At 47.3% G+C, this 22,713-nt stretch overlaps 1 protein-coding gene and 1 pseudogene across 1 annotated transcript; both read left to right on the forward strand.

Moving 5' to 3' along the window:
- Window positions 1–10,139: 10,139 nt before the first annotated feature.
- On the forward strand, window positions 10,140–11,249 carry LOC147977234 (uncharacterized; annotated as a pseudogene).
- Window positions 11,250–17,121: 5,872 nt separating this feature from the next.
- On the forward strand, window positions 17,122–22,713 carry LOC147977235 (uncharacterized). The gene is made up of 2 exons (XM_087519929.1): window positions 17,122–18,760; window positions 22,568–22,713. The coding sequence occupies exons 1-2, from the start codon at window positions 17,269–17,271 to the stop codon at window positions 22,711–22,713; spliced, it is 1,638 nt and encodes a 545-aa protein (XP_087376055.1). The 5' UTR covers window positions 17,122–17,268.

Raw genomic sequence — 22,713 nt, forward strand, 5'->3', positions numbered from 1 at the left:
GCGCATATGGCGAGGCAGTTTCCTGCGCACGTCTTGTCGAAGCAGAGATCGTGTCCCCTTATCACGGGACTTTCATCAATACGGGTGCGGGTAGCCCAACCGTACCGCCAATCGCGGCGAGTAGGGAACGAGCAGGTTCCATCAGGCAAGTAGGGAGGCGCAAAAGTTTTTATGGCCTCTATAAAGAGATAAGGCCTCTTCTTCTTTACCCATGCCTTTTCCTTCCGCTCGTCCATTCCCCTTCGCTCGAGCCCTAGCGCCCAAGCGCTCGTATTCTCCACCAAAAAGAGGTTCTCCGAAGATGTCCAGATCCGGAGCAGGAGGCAAATGGATGGCCTCTACCGCCCAGGAGAAGGATATCAAAAAGCTCCGAGAGGCCGGGTACCTGGCCAAGAAAATCGGCCACCGTCTTCCGACGGTGGGACAGATTGTCCCTAATCCGGAGCCTCATGAGAGGGTCGTGTTTCTTCCTCATTTCGTCCGCGGGCTCGGGTTTCCCCTTCACTCATTTGTTCGCGGCATCATGTATTATTACGGGATTGATTTTCATGATCTGTCCCCTAATTCTTTCCTTAACATCTCGACGTTTATCGTCGTGTGTGAGGCCTTTCTCCGTGTTTTGCCACACTTCGGCTTATGGCTGAAGATCTTCAATGTGAAGCCCAAGGTGGTGAACGACGAGCACGCCGAGTGCAGAGGCGCCATGGTGAGCAAGATGCCCAAGGTCACATGGCCGATAGGCACCTTCAATGATTCCATCAAGGAGTGGCAGCAGCATTGGTTCTACATCACTGAGCCGCGCGGCAAAAAGTGGGCCCCTGCTCCCGAATTTAGATCCGGAGCCCCCCTGCGGCTCACGTCCTGGCCCAAGAAGGGCCTGAACTGGTCCTCATCTGATGAGCCGTCGGTGCTCCAAACACGCGTCAAGGGCGTGGTAGACAAGGATGTCAAACTCGTCAATGTAGTCCAGGTGATGTTAGTTCGCCTGGTTCTTCCTTGCCAACACCGGGCCTGTAATTTGTGGGAATACGACCCAACCGAGCAGCAGACCCCGTGGGAGCTCTACGGCTCCTCACACAAGGATATCTGGAAGGTTCTCTTCAAGTCCGGCAAGCCGTGGCCGGACTCCGCCAAGGACCGTGGGTATCAACTGTCCCGCTCCGCAAGTCCGGTAAGTTATCGCTATGTTCTGTCTATCCATGTTTAGCTGGCATATCCCGAGGGAGACGCTTTATCATGCTTTCCGCAATTACCCCAGGAATGGACAAAGAAGGCGGGGCGGATACATTGTCCGGCCCCGCTGCCGGAGGAACCGGCAGGACCTCTTCCGACAAAGATGCTGGTCCCAGCGCCTTACAAGGCGCCGAAGAAAGAGGCCTTCAAGGAGGCCAGGGAGACCCGGAGCGGCCTCCGTCGCCGCGGTGCTTCGGACATAAAATCCGAAGACTCCAACGCCCATCCTTCCTCCGAAGATGAAGAGGAGGAGGAAGAAGACGAGTCCTCCACGGGGGGAGGAAAGAAAAGGACGGCCTCCTCATCCTTGGAGGCCGAATCGCCGAAGAGGGGAAAAAATCCCCTTCCAGAGGCATCCACCACGGCTACCAATAGCAGCCCGGAGTGGGATCCCAGGGCCGAGCCCCTGGTAAAATCGTGAGTACACGAAATCCGAACACGCACGCGCCCAGGATTACTAGGGTGCAATATTTTAACTTGCGCCATGCTTTGTGCAGCCCAGCGAGGTCTCGCGCCGAACAGTCCTCATCGGAGGATTCCCTGAGCTCAGATGCTCTGGAGAGCGAGACGCCTCCGGAGGCCCCTTCCCCGAAGCCTAGGCATGAAACCGAGGTGTCGTCTCAGCAGGACCCAAACCAGGGAGGGCACACCTCTGGGGCCGGATACACGGGAGCAATGGTTCCCATGAACGTCGACGGCGGGGGCGATCTTAGATTCGACCCGCAGCCGGACACGGTCCTGGAGACCTTTGAAGCTCCAGGATCAGGCAGGCAGCCCCCCTTGATGGAAGGAGGCGAGCCCGCTCCGCCAGCAACTTCTGTCCAAGCAGAGCTGCAGGGCGGCCTATCGACAGCGCTAAAGAGTGCGTCCATCGTCGATGAACATCGCGCACTTATGGGTGCGGTGATTGAAAAGATTCAGTCCGCTGAGAGCGAACTAAATGAATCCTGCATTAGCCTTATAAAAGGCTTTGAGGTATGTTTTAGGAACCTTTGAAGATTTTCATAGTATGAACAGTAGCCCCTGATGCACTGTCCAGTGAAAGAGAGAACGGGACAGGGGATCAAATTTCCGCTTCGCAGGAGACTCAGTTAATGACATATATCTCTTTGTTTAAAAACATGCGTCTGTAGCGACGACAGCCTCTCATACTGCGGAAGTGTCCGGACTAAAGCAGAGTCTGGAGCGGGCCGAAGAAGAACTTGGCCGAGTGAAGAAGCAGTTGGAGGACAGGCAAGGTATGTCGAAACCTTTGATAAGTTAGGCACAAATGAGTAGTTGTGCTTGATGAAATTATTTGTATTATGTGCTCTATGAGCAAATGCCGAAATTGAGGCGCTAAAGAAGGATGTGGCCGAAGCCGACAAGAAGGCCGCCGCGGAGCAGGCTCTTCGCGAGAAGCACGAGGCCAGGGTCATTGAAGCTGAACGAGAGCTCCAGGAGGCCGTGAAGAAAAGCGAGACCTTGGAGCAGAGTCTAGCAGGGAAAGAATCCGAACTCGCCCAAGCTCTCCAAGCCGCAAATGATGTTCGGGAGGAAGCCCGAGGTGCTCTGAAGGACATTCATGAGGCGAGGAGGATTGCGGCTGGTAAGGCTTTTTTACTCAAAGCGATTTTTATGTAGTAACAGGAGAAATTCGAAGCGACAAATTGAATTCTTATTTCTCTAGGGGCGTTTGCGAACCTGCCACGCAGCTTATTTGATGCTGCTCAATTCTACCGGGCTGAGGAGAAGAAGTCTGTGGAAAAGCATTCCCGCGCTTCTTTTTTACCAATTTCAGCTGTGTATTTTGTGTTCTCCATGTTGCAGATTTGGATTCAGCCGGAGCAGCCGAACCGGCTCACTGCTATATTCAGAAACCTGACCGACGTATATCTTTTTGGTATCTTCCCTGAGTGTGATCTGAGCTGGACCCTGTTTATCCTAGAAGCTGCACCTGCCCTACGGAATTTCAAGGTATGGATGTGATTCATTCTAGAATGGCATGTTACTGGAATATTCAGCATTAACAATATAGCAGGAAATTGATCTGATTTTCTAATCTACCACGAATGTTAGAAGTAGTGTGCAGTCCTCATTTTAATTTTGCAGTAAGACAATGTCTGTGCAACACAAAACAAATTCTTCTGGATTGTAGTACCTTGTTTTAGAGTTCTCCAAAATTCTCTCCTTGTTTTCTTTTTGGCAAGGAGGAAAGATGCACATATCCCTTTTCATTAAAATTATTTATTACAAGGTATGTTGGTTGAAAGAAATAAATAAACCGGTGAGCAGCATAGGAGGAATATATAGCTGTAGTTTCATAGGAATCCCAGAAGCATATTTGTGCATCTTACTTTACGTAGGATTCAGTTCATGCAAATTCATCCAAAAACTCCACAGGGGGCTAGATTTAAATATTAGCATTAAGTGCTTTGAAACTTTTTAAGTGGTCAAAATATTTAATTGCAGTTGTTGTTTACATTGTCCTGCATTGGTTGGTGGCAAGTTTAGTTAACATGTGTTATCTATTTTCTATGTCCATGCATGAAGTTATCTCGAACTCGACATACATGTGGCAAAAAGCTTTACGATACTGCCGAAAAGACGAATGTGGTGTGGGAGCCATCGAAGGATCTGAAGCATCTGAACTTGAAGTTGCTGATGATGTTAGGGTTCGAGGAGGAGGTCAAGGTGACAAACTATATAAGGCTAGTCATGGCACATGTTGTGAGGTTGAAGAGAATTGAGCTTCATGGTGAGGACCCATGCAAGGAGTGCAATGCCATTGATCCGAGGAGATCCCAGGTGGATGAAGCTAGCAGGCGTCAGATTAAGGAGCGACTCACACTTGAATCTTCCTCCTCTGCGAAGATAATAATTTGTTGATGGGTATGGTCAAGAAATGATAATAATCTCATAAAATAAGTGATCATGGCTTCTGCTAGAGCGATGATGGATATTGGTTTAAAAAATACTTATTGGTGTCGACTTTACATTACAGCGTGTGTAGTATTATTTGTGCACTACTTTTCAAATTGCTGATCTGTGCACCTCCTGGAGGGTTTGATTCAAATTTGTGAGGCATTCTCTTTTCAGAATGTGACTTTGGGATAGTAGAAAATGGTACCAGGTGAAAAACAGTAAAATACGATGATAGAGATTATGTTTTTAGCATCTCTTCTGCATAGCAAACAGCTTGTTTGATGATAGCTAATTTGGTGTCTCGGAAATGATGTTCCATTTTCCTTCTTGTTTTAGTTTTTTGGTCGTGGCCAAATGAGGGTCAAAAAGAAAAGGAAATTTGTGCGCGGCAAATTGATGAATATAGAAAGTCGAATAAGAATTTAGTGGCCCAAGCCCATGGTTGCAACCACAAGCTTTCGTTCTCCTGTAGCGATGGTCGAAGCTTGCTGATGCTGCTTGGAAAACGAGGAATGAATAGTGGCGTTGAAAATCCGGTCTGGAGGCAGAAGGTGATTCTTTGTTTGAACCGAAGGTTTGCACTTCTCTGTCGATGTGCACTCTTACTCCAGCAGGGTAGAACAAATTATCGTTGTTTCCACATTTGTGTGGTAGATTTGGAATTTAATCAAAGAATATGTTAAGTATAAACTGGTTGGGAAAGTTGCTCTCTTCCTATTCCATTATCTGGAACAAATTGTGCATAAACTGGCTGATTCGTCTTTACAAAATTGGACTGGGATCTGTCCAAATTTATTTAAGAACCATTTTTATTTTGCTTTTATCTTGGCTGGCCGTGTCTGATTAAGCTGTTAATTTACTACAGAGTCAAGCACAGCTGCATATGCGGATGAATATAAAGATCATCAAGGCAGACTGCATTGTGGGTCTGTGAGACCAGCATGCCAGCTGGTACTTGTTTATGTATTTCCTTGTTATAAAATGTGGATGCAATATATCCATGAATTAGTGTGGACTTTACATTACAGTGTGGGTAATATATTTGAACACTGCTTTTCTAGTTGTCTACTGCAGGCTGGTCTGGGCACTTCTTGGAGGGTTGTGTTCAAATTCTCTTCCAGAATTGTACTTTGGTAAACCTGAACTAGTAGAAAGTGGCCGCAAGTAATACTGGAAAATCACCTGATAGAGATAGTGTTAGAAATATGGAGACCAAAATGAAGCAAGGTATGCAGCAGCAGAAAAATAATGAAAATGCCTTTGTTGTACAGATATCCACCTCTTATAACAGAGGCACACTTTCCTGATAGTACATCTCTACGGCTAAGAGTAGAAGGTTCCATCTTAGCGCCAAAGTTTGGTTGAGTTCAATTTTATTTCTGAATTTGCATAATATGCAAGTCTGGTCATTAGCTCTTGATACTAGACATATTTTTCTTTTGCTCTAGTCAACAATCACAGATATGCCATATTAGTCAGCCACATGTTATATAGCATGGTAGGTTACCCTGATAAGTTACATCTTAAATCTGGTCCAACTCGGCAATATGTTTTCCTAGTCTGGTACAATCTGGCCGTCAGTCAAAATTCTTGTGCAAACTAAAACAATCTGGTCCAACTCGGCAATATATTTTTCCTAGTCTTTGTATTCCATTCTCTGGAACAAATTGTGCATAAACTGGTTGATTCCTGTTTCAGAAATTGGACCGGGATCTGTCCAGATTTATTTAAGAACCATTTTTCTTTTGCTTTTATCTTGGCCAGCAGTGTCTGATTAAGCTGTTAGTTTACTGCAGAGTCTTGACTCAGCCGTGCGCAGTTGCAGATGCGGATGATTATCAAGACAGCCTGCAGTGTGAGTCTGCGAGACAAACATGCCAACTGGTACTTGTTTTATGTATTTTCCTCTTATTATGTGGATGCAATGTATTCAAGAATTGACTTATTCTTTGTGTAACTGACACCTACTGTTAGTTGAAATAGCTTCATCGGTGGAGCTATGACTTTTCACCATTCATGTCATATATTAATTCCCGTGTTTGCTTTTATACGTGTCGTATTATGATGCATGCGCAAATCTGAATCGTTGTACAATCTTACAAAGAGTCTTGCAAGGAATCACTTGACTAGTATATTATGTTCCCAACGATCATGTGTGGAATTATTTGAGAAGTTCCCCGATAGGTCTTGTGTGGAGCTGCTCTTCAACGATCTTAAGAATGCTTTCTATGAAGCTGAAGACATCTTGGAGGACATTGAGTTTCACTGTCGAGGGAACGATCCAAGATGGCAAGTTCAAATCAGATGGCGGCGCGCCTCTACGTAAGACGAGCTGCCCCCCTTCAAAATAAGGTTTGTCCTTTGTGTCTACGTGTTTCCGTTTCTCGCATGTTCTGAAACATTGTGGTGCTACATATATATCACAATGATGCAGGTTGGGGGTTCTAACCTCTTTTGAAAGAAAAGAACTTGCAAAGAAATATTTGCAGAGACAGTGAACCATTGATGACAATTTTTTTTTAGAAAAAGAGGATGACCCCCGGCCTCTGCATCTGGACGATGCATACGGCCACTTTATTAATTATTCTCACAAGACCTTACAAAGTAATACAATAGTAAGACTAAAGCCGCCGTCTAAGCAACAAATTGTCACTACACCTATCCAATTGATGAAGGGGCGCAGATAGCCTGGGCCTAATACCAAACAGACATCGCAGCCAAACCTAACATCTAAGACCTGAGGTCCCATCCAGAACGCCTGCCGGGCATGGATCTCACCAGTCCGGCTTGCTCTCATAGGCCGCCGCCGCCAACTGCCACCGCTCATCTTCAGAACTGTACTGATGCATCAACCTTGCTCGGTCCAGCTATCGTCGACGCCACCATGACGCCCAACGGCACCTCCTCCCTACGCGCAAACAGCTGAGCACGTCGCGGTCGCCACTAATACACCTCAGCACCATATGCTGCCAAGTACCACCAGCCGACACAGCTTGAAGTCTTTGGAAGATCTGTCGTGCGTAGCACCTACCGACCAGGCATGACAGAGCGTAGCACCTGTCGGTCAGGCATGACTTGACATCTCCACCGAAGCTCCGCGCAAGACGAAGCCGCTCCACCTCCTGCCTCTGATTTCTAGCTCTGCTCCACAAACGATGCTCCCAAGAGAGAAACGACACCGCAGTGCCGCCATCGTCCGATCTGGAACACCAGGTCCTAGGGTTTCCCCGGAGCAGCACAAGTGGGTCGACGGTAGTTACACGACGATGCCTTCATCAAGGTAACGGCGTAGAACGCCGCCATCGCCTGCCGTCGGCTCGGTTTTCACCGGCAACCATGTCTTCCCAACTCGCAGCCAGGACTAGATGATGGATCTCGAGATCGAATCACCAAGTCTCTGGCCGGCCACCTCCGACGAAGAAGATGACCACCACCACTAGCTACACCGGCCAGAACAGATCTGCCATGTGCCGCCAAGCAGTCCACCAGGCCCTCGACGCCGTCGCCGATCTAAAGCCAGATGACATGCCGCCGAAGACCGCATCGCGCCGCCGCCCAATCCAGGCCAGCCACCGCAGCAACCGCCCGTGGCCCGAGGCAGGGCCGGCCGCCGCCGCCGTCGAAGTCATTGTCGCCTCTTCTAGATCGGCCGCACCTCCACGCATGTTGGGGCCCCGCCACCCCTGAGACGCGGGAGGGAGGAAGAGCCCCCGCCACCGCCGTCGGCCTCCGGGCGCAAGCCGGCGGCGTCCTCCGGCGGTGGCGGGAGGAAGGGAGGAGGATTGGGTGGCCTCTCGAGTGGCGGCTGGGAAGGCCTCCGGAGTCGCCTGGAGGAGCGACCCGGGAGGCAGATGCGTTTGTTCAGATCTCGAAGGAAAAAAAAGCTACTCTTAAAAATGGGGAGATTTTCACTTCCCGGTCTCTGCACCAACTAAGGATGCATACGGCCATTTTAGTATGAGTACCAAGATAAACATGGTCCTCAGAATTTTTTAAATGAGTATCAAGATATTTTTTTGATGAGTGGTTCCACTACACATCAAGCTTGATCCTCAATAAACGGAGGAAAACCCCTGTGCATCACCTGTCAATTCCGGGAATTGAACTCGAGTCGTTGGGTTGCACAACCACATACCCAACCACTGAGCCAAGGCTCTCTCTGCAAAAAAAATGGGAGAGATTTTCACTTCCCGGCCTCTGCACCAACTAAGGATGCATACAGCCATTTTAGTATGAGTACCAAGATAAACATGGTCCTCAGAATTTTTTAAATGAGTATCAAGATATTTATTGATGAGTGGTTCCACCATATACCAAGCTTGATCCTCAATAAACGGGGGAAAACCCTTGTGCATCACCTGCCAATTCTGGGAATTGAACTCGGGTCGTTGGGCTGCACAACCGCATACCCAACCACTGAGCCAAGGCTCTCTCTGCTATAAAAATGGGGAGATTTTCACTTCCCGGCCTCTGCACCAATTAAGGATGCATACGACCATTTTAGTATGAGTACCAAGATAAACATGGTCCTCATAATTTTTTAAATGAGTATCAAGATATTTCTTGATGAGTGGTTCCATCACACATCAAGCTTGATCCTCAATAAACGGGGGAAAACCCCCGTGCATCACCTGTCAATTCTGGTCGTTGGGTTGCACAACCACATACCCAACCACTGAGCCAAGGCTCTCTCTGCAACCACTGAACAGACGTCAGTCTTCACCACTGCACAGAGACACTCCCCTTGTATGACCATGACAGGGATGTTCGAGCATGCTTCTCGTCAGCAACTCTGCGGGCACGAAATGCACCTCCATGGCACGGTCCACATTTTCGATCCAAAGTAGTGAAACATAAACGTACTTTAAAAAAATATATACTTGGCTCACTACACTGACCTAAATAAATTGTAGAGTACAGTAGGCGGGTTACCATGTGGTCATTTGCAGATCTTGGTTCGATCTATCAGGGTTTTTTTAGGCGATGCCATACGGCGCACTTCATTTAAACTTCAAATGGATTACATCGTTTATTACATCCTGCAAGATAGAAGATGGGGGATTACCATCCTAAACTACTGGAGTGTTCGAATCAAAAGTATGTCTTGCAAGATTGTGCGGGACCATATTAGCCTTCCGAGGGCGCGCGCCCGCGCGCGCGTGTGTGTGACAGCCGTACAACCACTAGTCCTACCAACATTTGCCATATAGTGACTAGCAGTATTTTGGCTACAACGGATATGAGTGATACAAAAATTTAGTTCCTTCTGTTGGATAATGAGCAATTAGCTTTACTGAGGGCCAAAGCCAGTACATATACAGATGTGGTAAAATGCAGAAAGGCCCCTTATACAACGGGGATGTACACAAGGAACTATACATATCTAACACCCCTCCTGAAACTCATGGTGGATCAACAACACTGAGTTTGAAGAGGAAAAAGCCATGCTGCGCTCGAGTCTGTGCCTTCGTGAAGAAGTCAGCCAACTGTAACTCAGAGGGCACATAGTGAAGAGCGAGAGTCTGATCCTGCACAGCAGCACACACAAAGTGGGCATCCACACCGATATGCTTGGTGAGCTCATGCTTCACCGGGTCACGTGCAATACTGATAGCACCGATACTGTCAGAAAGTAGGGGAGTCGAGGTAGTAGCAGACACACCAAAATCCTCAAGTAACCACCGTAACCAGATCACCTCAGCCGTCAACGTAGCCATGGCTCGCAACTCAGCCTATGTACTCGAGCGAGAAACTGCAGTCTGTTTCTTTGTCTTTCAGGCAATAAGAGAGACACCAAGAAAGACACAATAAGTAGACAGCGAGCGTCGATCAAAGGGATCACTAGCCTAGGTAGCACTAGAGTAGGCCTAGAGCTTAAGAGAGCTGGAGCGGGGAAAGAAAAGGCGCTGAGAGATCATGCCACGAAGATATCGTAGAACACGGAGAAGGTGACTATAGTGGATAGAGGTGGGGGCTGAAACAAACTGACTCAGGATGTGGACATGATAGGATATGTCAGGACGCGTAACAGTAAGATAGACAAGGCTGCCAACAAGGTGATGATAGCGAGTGGGATTAGGAAGAGGGTCACCATCAGAGGCACGAAGCTGAACGTTGAGCTTCATAGGAGTCACAACCGTGCGCTCATCACCGAGAGCAGCGCGAGCAAGGAGATCCTGAATATATTTTTCTTGGGAGATGTAGAAGCCATCAAAGGTCGAGGAGATCTCAATCCCAAGAAAATAGCGAAGAGGACCAAGATCAGTCATGAGGAACTGGTCTCGAAGGTGAGCCTTAACAAAGGCAATGTACTCAGAGTTGTCACCAGTGATGATCATGTCATCAACATAGAGAAGGAGAAGAGTCCGACCACGAGGAGACGTGTGGAAAAACAACGCGGGATCATGATCACTGAGCAAGAAACCAGCGGCAGTCACCACAGAGGCAAAGCACTCAAACTAGGCGCGAGGGGCCTGTTTAAGACCATAGAGGGAGCGACGAAGTCTACAAACCATGCCATCAAGAGCATAGTACCCCGGTGGTGGCTGCATATAAACCTCCTCACGTAACTCGCCATTGAGGAAAGCGTTCTGGACATTAAGTTGAGAGATGGACCAATGACGAACAGAAGCCACAACAAGGAGAGTGCGGACAGTGGTCATATGGGCCACAAGAGCGAAAGTCTCATCATAATCGCGTCCCTGCTCCTGCTGAAAGCCACGGGCCACAAGACGAGCTTTGTAATGATCAAGAGAACCATCGGAGCGAGTCTTGATCTTGTAGACCCACTTGCAGGTGATGGGACGAACACCGGAAGGGAGGGAAACCAGATCCCATGTGCCAGAGCGCTCAAGGGCAGCAAGCTCTTTGGCCATCGCAAGCTGCCATTCAGGCTGAGTCATGGCGGTCTGATAGGAAGTGGGCTCAGCAATAACAGAGAGACCGTACCGATCAGGAGAATAGCGATCAGGCGGAGGGCGAGGCCGAGCACGGAGGTTCTGAACCGGAGTAGGCGTGAACGGAGGTGCACCAGAGGTGGAAGGCGCGTCAGGCACGTCGGGGGAAGCATCCTCAGAACGAGGGCGGCGAGTATAGTGGAGAGGAAATGGTGAGAGAGGATGACGGACGGCAGATAATGGTGTAGAGGTGGAGGAGGAGGATGGAGAAGATGGTGTTGGTGGAGAATGGGAATGAATGAGAGGTGTAGGAGGAAGAGGTGAAACGTGAGGCACATAGCAGGGTGTATCGGGAAGGAGAAGAAAGGAAATATCGTCCACAGAGAAGCTCAAGGAAGAAGAACGTGGGTAGTAAGAGCGAGGCTCGTCAAAGGTCACGTCACGCGAGATGCGCAAGCGACGACCAACAGGGTCCCAACAACGATAGCCCTTGTGCTCATCACTGTAGCCAAGGAAAACACACTCAACCGACTGAGCAGTCAGTTTGGTGCGCTCGCGCGGGGCAAGAAGAATGTAGCACACACAGCCAAACATACGAAGAGCTGAGTAGTCAGGAGAGCGACTAGAGAGACACTCCATAGGAATACCACCCTGCAGAGCAGTCGATGGCTGAATGTTGATGAGATAGGTGGATGCAGACACAACCTCAGCCCAAAAATGGGGTGGAAGAGAGGCGGCAATCATCAGCGCACGAGCCGTCTCAAGCAGATGATGATGCTTACGTTCAACAACGCCATTTTGAGCTTGAGCACCAGGACAGGAGAACTGGGCAAGAGTACCCTGTTCTGCGAGAAAGCCACGCAACAGCTGGGAGATATACTCTCCAGCAGAGTCAGCACGAAACGTACGAATAGGCGTGGAAAATTGAGTGTGAACCATGGCAGCAAATCGTTTGTATATGGAGAGAACCTCACTACGAGATTTCATGAAGTAGAGCCGAGTGTAGCGAAAGAAATCATCAATAAACAAAACATAGTAGCGATGACCTTTCGAATCAAAGGGAGCTGGACCCCAGACATCATAATGAACTAAGTCAAAAGGATGCTGGGATACCGACTGACTGGTAGGATAAGGTAACTGGGTCTGTTTACCAAGTCTACAACCATTATAAGGTAAATAAACATCTCCAAATACAGACCCTAATAGGCCCTGGCGCACTAAGGAAGACAAGCGAGAGCCACAGATGTGACCAAGGCGATGATGCCACTGCTGGAAGGACGCAGACGAAGAGACGACAAGAGCATGAGAGCTGACTGAAGTGGTGGCAGCGGAAGGAACACAAAGCCAGTCAACTTCCCAAAGACCTTTGGACTCACGGTGCCGGGGGCCAGCATCAACCAAAACCTTGGTGCAACGATCCTGGATGGAGCAAGAATCGGTATCAAGAATGACCGACAACCAGAATCAGTAAGTTGGACGGCAAAAAAAAGATTCATGGTAAGGCGAGGAACATGTGAAACAATAGGAACAGAAAAAGATGAAGTGGAAAGAATACCGCGACTAGAAACAGGAAGAGATGTGCCATCGGCAGTAAGAACATTAATAGGAGAATCAAGAGGGCGAAGAGAAGACAACACTGAAGAATCAGAGGACTTATGAAAGAAAGCTCCAGAGTCTAGAACCCACAAAGATGTACCTGACGGTGTAGATGCCGGCGGTGATGAAGTGGTGGAAGCAGTCACAGCAGCAGCAGAACCTGTCGGTGAAGAACCAGATGAAGCCAGAAGGCGTTTAAGCCGAACAATATCCTGGTCACTGAGTGACGGAGTCAATGAAGATGCAGGAGTCCCACTAGGAGAGGAGCGCCTCTGGTCTCGCTTCTTCTCACGGCAATCATACTCTGGGTGACCTGACCGAGAGCAGTAGCCATAGAATGTGTCACGGCGCGACCGGCCCTTCTCAGCATAAGGAGGGTGACCCACCCCCCTGCAGGTGTAGGTAGGAGCGGTGGAGTAGTGAGCTGAGCAGACGACACTAGAGCCCGAGCAGCCAAGACAGACGGAACCGCCAACAACCCTGCAGAGTGAAGGTGGGTCTCCTCAGCATGAAGCTCGGCAAGCACCCGGCCATACATTGATAGGAAGAAGCAACCGTGTCTCGTGCAATTTTTTTATTTTGAATTTAGTAATACCTTACCATGTGTTGATTGGCTCTCATGCATATAGTCACCGGAGACATTGGGACAACGACATGTGCTTTTGGAGGTTGGAGTAGACAGGCAAATTAAGGAAAACCATCATGCATGGGGGCAGCTAACGCCAGTGCATCATTCCCTACGCTTAGAAGCTTTTTTATGTAGATGGATACATTCCTGGAGGCAGCTGAATTATGGCCTACACAACTGATTCGGAAAGAATAAAATGTACGCATCCTTAAGGCTACTCATAATGAAAGTATCATAGTAGATAGCTACGTGCATGCATGCCAACTACTCCCTCCATTTCTAAATATAAGTCTTTGTAGAGATTCCACTATAGACTACATGCAGATGTATATAGATGCATTTTAAGTGGGGATTCATTCATTTTGCTTCGTATGTAGTCCACCTAATAGAATCTCTACAAAAACTTACATTTAGGTTGCGAAATGACGCCCCCCTCCCGCCCCCTCTCCTTCCTCTTGGGCGAAGCGCCGACGCCGCCATTAAATCCACAACTTCCCACCCACCCCCACACCTCACCGAGGTCTCCCCGCCCCAGATCCACAGCAGAGAAGAAGCATGACCGGAGCGCGACTGCTGCAGCGCTTCCGGAGCAGAGAAGAAGCATGACCGGAGCATGACCGAAGCATGACCAAAAGCATGACGGGTTGCGGAGCCGCGGGCGCTTCCGCCGCCAGCTGCAGCGCCACTGCCCGAGATCGATCTGCACTCGCCGGAGGCTCGCCGCGAGATGAGGCGGGTGGTGATGGAGCGCTTCCCCGACCGCGACGAGTGGGGGAAGATCCACATGCACATCCTCCGCCACGCGAACTTCGTCGAGCGCGCGCGCTTCATCGGAGACGACGGCTGCGAGGATGTGGAGCTCCTCTTCTGGGCGATTCAGGAGGCGGAATCGTCAGATCCGCGGCAGGCCCCCCGCTGGGAGAACTTCAGGACGGCGAATCCCTCGAGGCTCAACATCAGGCCGCCTTCGTGGGAGGGGATCGCCAGGATCCCACCGGAGTTCATCCCTGCGGGGACCGTCTGGCCTCCGCGTCGTCAGTAGATCGTCTTCCCCAACCAGTTCGGGCACAACGTCGAGCCATTGATCCTCCTCCATGTCCTGGTGAGTTGGGTTTACACTTCCGTGCTAATTCAGCTCATAAAACTAGGCTACGGGATTTTCGACTGCGCCGCCGGGGGATGCATAAGGGTGTATGTTCGATTGAACAATTGGGTTCGGTTCCTAATGCGTTAGTTCAAAATGTGGAGATAGATTCGGGGGTTCTCCCTCTTGGCTTCCAGTACAATAAGGAATCTGATGCTGCTTCTGCGGCGGGCGAGACCTCATCGGAGAATTTTTCCGGTGAGGGGCTCGGCCAGGTTTTAAATCCCAACCCCGTCCCAGGAACGGGGGCTCTGTGTCGTTCCCGTGGGGTGAATCCAGCTTTGCCTGGGCAAACAATCAAATTGCGTGTCGTTGAGGAGAAAGCAGAAAACACGAGGGGATTGCGTAAAGCCAAAGACCTAGAAAACGTTGAGGAGCACTTTGGCCAGCTCTGGCTCATTCCCTCCCCCCGCCGCCGCCCTCCCAGAAACCCTACCCCTCGACCTCAAGACCACCAAAAATCCGGATTCCTTTGCTGGAACCGGAGAGACCTTGTTGAGAGCAAAGCCTTTTCGGCTGCGGATTGTTTTCCTGCAACTCGTTGGCCGTTCGACCCACCTCCCAGACAAATCAAAGTTGCTCGTGAGGGGATTGGCCCTAGTTCTATCTTCTTCGCTGAGGCTGTTAAGCGTGGGGTGAAGATGGCAGATCGTCGTGCTGGGGGAAGCAACCACCCTGCTCACTACTAGGAAAAGGCCTACTAATGGCGCACCAGTTTTGCCTACTAATGGCGCATCACTGGTGCGCCATTACTAGCACGCCATTAGTATCTGGTATACTAATGGCGCACCACTGGTGCGCCATTAGTATAGGCCACGGTGCGCCATTAGTACAGGCCACTGGTGCGCCATTAGTATAGACCATGGTGCGTCATTAGCATTTTTGAATTTTGAAGGCGGGAAAATAGTAGTGGCGCACCGTCTAATCCCCACCGTGCGCCATTGCTATTTTTGAATTTTGAATTTGGATCTGGATCGCGATTTTTTGCCCATTTTTGCTCGTTTTTTGCTCATTTTTTTGCACGATATTATTTCAAATTTTGTTCCCGTTTTTGGATCTTGTACGTTCTTTTGCCGTGTTCTTTTGCCGGAGAGGAGGAGGAGGAGGTGACCGGAGAGGCGCTCGCCTACATCGCCGGAGAGGAGGAGGAGGTCGCCGGAGAGGAGTTCACCGGAGCATCGGAGAGGAGGAAGGAGAAACCATGAGGAGATGGGAGGAGAGGAGGGAGGAGGAGCTCACCGGAGATGAGGGAGGAGGAGCTCACCGGAGAGGAGGGAGGAGGAGCTCACCGGAGAGGAGGGAGGAGGAGCTCACCGGAGAGGAGGGAGGAGGAGCTCACCGGAGAGGAGGGAGGAGGAGCTCACCGGAGAGGAGGGAGGAGGAGCTCACCGGAGAGGAGGGAGGATGAGCTCACTGGAGAGGAGGGAGGAGGAGCTCACCGGAGAGAAGGGAGGAGGAGCTCACCGGAGAGGAGGGAGGAGGAGCTCACCGAAGAGGAGGGAGGAGAAATCGTGAGGGGAGGGGAGGGGAGGAGAGGAGGGAGGAGGAGGTCGCCGGAGAGGAGGAGGAGGTCGCCGGAGAGGAGGAGGAGGTCGCCGGAGAGGAGGAGGAGGAGGAGGTTGCCGGAGAGGAGGAGGGTAGTATGGTGGAAGAGAGAAGGGAAGATGGAGTGGAGGAGAGGAGAGGAGGGGAGGGAGTGGAGGAGAGGAGAGGAGGCGGAAAGATACTAATGGCGCACCATGGGCAGGTGCGCCATTAGTATCTTCTTTTTTATTTTTTTGACTTATTTTGAATTTTGAAGGCGGGAAGATACTAATGGCGCACCATGGGCAGGTGCGCCATTAGTAACTTTTTTTTATTTTGTTGACCTATTTTGAATTTTGAAGGCGGGAAGATACTAATGGCGCACCATGGGCAGGTGCGCCATTAGTAAGTTTGAATTTTTTTGAATTTTTTTGCCTCTCGAGATCTTAAAAGCCCCGTATCTTTTTTTTTCTGTTAGGTTTTTGAGGATTTTGAAAATGTTTAACGGGTTTCCCGGTTAAATTCGGATGTAACTTTTCGAGTAGATGATTTTTCATATAAAAAACTTTTTCATCCGAGTTAGTATGCAAAAGTTATGCCCATTTTTACAAATTCTCGAGAGATTTTGCAAATGAAGTCGAAATTCATATTTGCAAATTTTCCCAACAACTAGACCACATATCACATGGGAAACTTAATTTCTTTTATTTTTTGACATTTTCATCATTTTCTTTTATTTTTTTTAAAACTGAAAAGGCGATCCACAGGGAGGGTGCATTCGGTGGAAGTGGTGGCCAAGTTACTAATGGCGCACCGTGGCATGGTGCGCCACTACTAGTTCAACTAGTAATGGTGCACCACTCCCACGGTGCACCATTAGTAGTTTTGACAAAAAATTTAAATTTTTTTTACTAATGGCGCACCGTGGATGTGGTGGCGCAGCACTCCCACGGTGCGCCATTAGTAGTTTTGAAAAAATTAAATTTTTTTTACTAATGGCGCACCGTGGACGTGGTGCGCCATTAGTGTCTACCACACTAATGGCGTACCAACACATGGTGCGCCATTAGTATATAGTAATGGCGCACCACATGTCTGGTGCGCCATTAGTGTCAATTCCATCTATAGCCCTTTTCCTAGTAGTGGCTGCTCCAGCCAAGGGAGTGGGGCAGAAGCCTGCTGCACCTGCTGGGCGGAAACCAACTGCGCCTGCAACAAAGGAGCAGGCTCCTGCTCCCAAGCCTACCAGATCCACAGCTTCTACTGCTGGATCTGCTCAGGTACAGTCATCCCAGTCTGTGGAGGTTGAGGTGGAACAAGTCCTTGACCCTAGGTATAAGGACATGATCTGCTTCAATTGTGGTGGACCGGGGCATTATGTTGGAAATTGTGTGAAGCCGAAGGCCTGTTTTATCTGTCAGCAAAATCATAATGTCAACAATTGTGCAGCTTGGTCTAAGGTTCAACCTACTGCTGCCTTTTTTGGTAGTGGAGCTCAAGGTCTTGGTTTCTACCATGTGGATGTCCCTGTTGCAAATGAGTCCAAGTGGTTGAACTTCCAAAACTGTGCAGTGGTTAACATCTTGAAAGGAGAAGTGAATGGTGCTAAGCTGAGGGAATTGCTTTCTGCTACATTTTGCAAATCTAAAAATTGGCCCTCGCAAATCAGAGGGTTGTCTAGTAAGACTTTCTTGGTCAGGTTCCCTCCTTGGAAAAAAGTGGAAGATCTTATTGAGCTACCTGGGTTCTCCCTGCCACAGGATGTTAATGTGACTCTTACTGAATGGAAAGGTGGATGTGAACCATTTGGTGAATTGATTGAAGCTTGGGTGCTGATTGAAGGGATTCCTCCAAAGTGGTGTACTTGGAAAGTGTTTGCTCAAATTGCCTCATTGTTTGGGGCCCTTACAGATGTGGATTGGAATGGGATGTTCAGAACTTTTTTTGAGAATGTCAGAGTCAAGATTGCTTGCAGAGACCCTACCAAAATTCCTTTTGAAAGACTGATTGAGTTGAAGAAGAAATTGTTTTTACTTGGCTTTACTGTGGAAGGTTTTGAACAAACAGGTGGGGTTGATTCTGTCATTGATGTAGATGGAGATGAGGAGGATTTTGAGGAAGATGAGAAGGCTGAGGAGAACCAGACAGAAGGACAGGAAGGGACACAGGGTGACCATATTTCTGATGGTTCAGGAGGTGGTGACCTAGCCATTGATGAACTGGACAAGGCCAATTTCTCATCCAAACAAAACTCTTCAAGAAAATCTGATGTTCAAAGGAGGGTGGATGCACCCATGAAAGATAACATAGACACTGACCAGGAGGACTTTATTCTGGAATATGCTTTCACAAAAGTTAACTCTAAGGGTTCATCTTCTGATGGACATGGACATGCTTCTGGATATATGTGTAGACTGACAGATCAAGACCTACACTATGAGGGAAAAGAGGGAGATGCCTACAAAACTCCTGCTCCAATTAAAGGAAAATCTGTTAACATAACCCCTGAGAAGAATACTGAGAATATGGAATATTGTGAGGATCTGTTAAGATCAGTGGACATGTGTGACTCTGAAGATGAGGGAATAGAAGATGAGTTGGGGGTTCTCCCTCCTGAGGCTGTTCAAATTCTCCAGAGTGAAACTTGGAAGAGATTCTTGCTGGAATCACTTTCTCAAGCTAAAAATGGAGAGGCTGTTCAGGAAAACAAGTCAAGGTGGGGACCTGTTGTTGCAAAAAGACCTGCTACCAGAGGCCATGGCAATATTAACATTATGGAAAAAGCTGCAGCATATAAGAGAAAGAAGAATCTGGAAATCCCACCCACATTCAAAGGTAAATCCTTCTCTACTATGGATAAAAATATTCTTGCTAACCAGATGAGTCAAATGAATTTGGTGATTGGGGGGGATGATAATCAAAAAAACCTTACTATTGATGAGATGATAGAGGTAGATAAAGAGAGGTGTTTGGTTTTTGCCAACAACAATCCTGAAATTGTGCTGCCTAATAACCTTGATTTTGACCCCAGTGATTTGGTTAGTACACCTAATGGTATGCCCCCTGGAACCAGTGGGCACTGCTGATGCTTCTAGGGAAACACCTATGGTGCTAACTAAAAGTAAGCCTTGTGGCTTGTCCCATCCTTTTAAAATTAATTAATGATAGGTCTTATTTGGAACATTAGGGGTCTAGGCCAGCATGGAAAGATTCAGTGCCTGTGTGATACTATTGCCAAATCTAATCCTGATTTTATTGGTTTTCAAGAGACTAAGAGAGAGATCATTTCTGAGGGTTTCCTCAAGTCTATAGATAAATTTGATAATTTTATTTGGCATTTCTTGCCAGCTGATAATAATGCGGGTGGGATCCTTGTGGGTTTCAAAAAAAATTTGTTTTGAAGTGGTTGGTTTTATTAATCAAAAGTTTTCAATTGTTGCTACCATTAAAAATAAGTCTGATGGTTTCATCTGGCAGTTGGTGTTGGTTTATGGGTCTCCTTACCCTGAATTTAAGATAGATTTTATTACTGAATTACATGATACCTTGTCTAATGCTTCTTATCCAGTTATGATCTGTGGAGATTTTAACTTGGTTAGGAATGATAAGGAGAAGAGTAGTGGTTTGGTTAATCAACAGGCTGTTTTCTTATTTAATGATTGGATCAATAGATGGGCATTGATGGAGATTTCTATCTCCAATAGGGTGTTTACTTGGTCTAACAACCAGGTCTCCCATGTTTTTGCTGTATTAGACAGAGTGTTCATTTCTGTGAACTGGGATACACACTTCCCTTTTTCTACTTTAGTTGCTCTCCCCAGAGTGGGGAGTGACCATACTCCCTTGGTCCTGGATACTGGTGCTAGAGCCCCAATCACCCCCAAACCGTTTAGGTTTGAGAAATGGTGGCTCTCACAACCAGACTTTCATCAAATGGTGGTGGAAGCATGGAATTCTGTTTCTTCAGTCAAATCCTCTGCTGAGAATTGGTTGTGTAAAACTAAGAATCTTAGGAAAAAAACTAAGGGATGGAATATTAATAGGGAGGCTGCTCTTAAGAAAAAGAAGAAGGAACTCATTCTGGAGTTTGATATATTGGATGTCATGTCTGAAACCCATCAACTATCTACTGCTGATTATGACAGGATGAGAGAGATTAAGAAAGAGCTGGATGAATTGTGGAAGAAAGAGGAGACTGCCCTTTGGCAGAGATCTAGAGATAGAAAAATCCTAGAGGGTGATAGGAATAATGTTTATTTTCATGCTCTCGCTAATCACAGACACAGAAAGAACCATCTTTCTGAGTTGAATAGTCCTAATGGTGTGGTCACTTCGACTGGAGAAATGCTTGAGGTGGCTACATCTTTTTATAAAGAGTTATTTGCCTTTGAACCCAAACCTGATATCCATTTGAATACTAACTTCTGGTCTGAGGATGAAATGGTGAGTGCTGATGAGAGAGAATATCTGGAGAGACCTTTTTCTGAGGAAGAAATTAAGCAAGCTGTGATGAGTTCATATGCTAGTGGTGCCCCTGGCCCTGATGGCCTGTCATTTTTATTTTACCAAAACTTTTGGGACTTGATTAAGAAAGATTTTATGTGGATGGTTAGAGATTTTGAAAGAGGTATCCTTGATATATATAAGCTCAACCATGCCATTATTACTCTTATCCCCAAAATCCCTATGGCTAAAGACATGAAGAATTTCAGGCCCATTAGCCTTAGTAACTGTGCTGTTAAGATTTTTTCTAAAGCTATGACCACTAGGGCCTCTCCCCAATGTGACAGACTAATTTCCTCTAATCAGACTGCGTTTATCAAAGGGAGGTTCATTTTAGAAAGTGTGGTTATGGCTCATGAAGTCATTCATGAAGTTCATAGATCTGGGACTGCTGGCTTCGTTCTTAAGTTAGATTATTAGAAAGCATATGATAGAGTGAGCTGGGATTTCTTAAAAGAGATGCTTCTATCTAGAGGATTTGGTAATAAATGGGTGGATTGGGTGATCTCCACCATTCATCAAAGCACCTTCCAAGTTAGGATCAATGATTCTAATGGTCCCCAATTCTCTGGGGGAAGGGCTTGAAACAGGCTGACCCTCACTCACCCCTTCTTTTTAATTTGGTGGCTGATGTGTTTTCAAAAATGCTTCAAAAAGCTACAAGTATTGGTTTAATTCGTGGGCTTCTGCCACAGGCCTTCCCCGGTAGTGTGGTCAGCCTGCAATATGCTGATGACATCATCTTGTTTTTAGAGAATTCGCTGGAATATGCAAAAAAATTGAAGTGGATTCTTTCATGCTTTGAACATCTGTCTGGTTTGAAAATTAATTTCCATAAGAGTGATTTTCATGCTATTAATATTTCTGAACAGCTGTCTAATGAATTTGTCCAAGTTTTTTGCTGCCAGATGGGGGATTTCCCCTTCAAATATTTAGGCGTCCCCCTTCACTTTAAAAAGTTGAGGAGGGAGGACATTCAACCCATTATTGATAGGATTATTAAGAACATCTCGGGCTGGTTGGGGAGATTTCTATCTTACAGAGGGAAATTGATTTTGCTTACCACATGCATTGCTAGTATTCCTGCTTATCTTATGTCTATTATGAAATTTCCCAAATGGGCAATTGATATGATTACTTCTCAAATGTCTCACTTCTTTTGGGGTAACATGGGGGATTCTCATAAATACCACCTTGCTAATTGGGGGCTGATTTTTTAGGAAAAAGGAGTTTGGTGGCTTGGGGGTACCCAATCTTAGAGAATTTAACATGGCTCTCTTGGCATCATGGGGAAAAAGATTTTATGATGAGAGGGACAGTGATTGGAAGAAAGTGTTGAAGTATAAATATAATACCACTTGTCCTAATTTTTTTAATACTAGGGTGGTTCTTGGTTCTCCATTTATGAAAAGTTTATCTTGGGCTCTTGCAGCTGCTAAGAACTTCTATAGATGGGTTCCTGGGGATGGGAATAGCATTGCCTTCTGGCATGACATTTGGGCAGGAGATTGCTCTCTGAAAACTGCATTTTGGGATCTTTACAGTATTTGCCAACAACAGGAGTCTACCCTGGCCCAGGTCTGGGTAGATGGTGAGCTACGGCTAACATTTAGGAGATGTGTCACAGAAAATACGTTAGTTAGATGGGAGGAACTCACTGAGATTGTTAAGACTGTTTGCTTGTCTGACTCTCCAGATCAACCTCTCTGGATGTTAGATTCTTCTAACAAATACTTTGTCAAATCCTTTTACAAGCTAATTAACTTTGGAGGGATTCCTTCTGTCATTAAAGATGACATATGGAAGATCAAAGTGCCACCAAATATACATGTCTTCCTCTGGCTGGTTTATTATAACAAGAGTCTAACCAGAGATAATTTAGCTAAGCGTAGGCATGTTGACGACATGTCCTGTGTCTTCTGCTGTGAACCTGAATCTATTCGGCATCTGTTTTTTGACTGCATTGTTGCTGAATCTGTCTGGAGCTTAATTGCTGATATCTTTGTGATTGATGTTCCTAACTCTTTTGATCAATTAACTTCCTTCTTGAATAGAAGGAAACATTGTGAAGCCTTGAATATTGTTTCTGCTGCTGCCTTGTGGAGCTTATGGCGTCTTCGGAATGATTTTGTTTTCCAGGGGCGAAGATGGCGAAGTATGAGGTGTGTCTTGGACCTGTTGGGGGCAATGATCAAGAAATGGAAAGTGTTATGCTCAGAAGCTCAGGGTGCGCTACTTCTCCGGTGCTTAAGGCTTTTGGACCACCGAAGAGGAGAATTGCTTAG

This window comes from Triticum urartu, chromosome 4A, assembly GCF_056163025.1.
Source record: "Triticum urartu cultivar PI428250 chromosome 4A, HENAU_Tu73, whole genome shotgun sequence".
Lineage (NCBI taxonomy): Eukaryota > Viridiplantae > Streptophyta > Magnoliopsida > Poales > Poaceae > Triticum > Triticum urartu.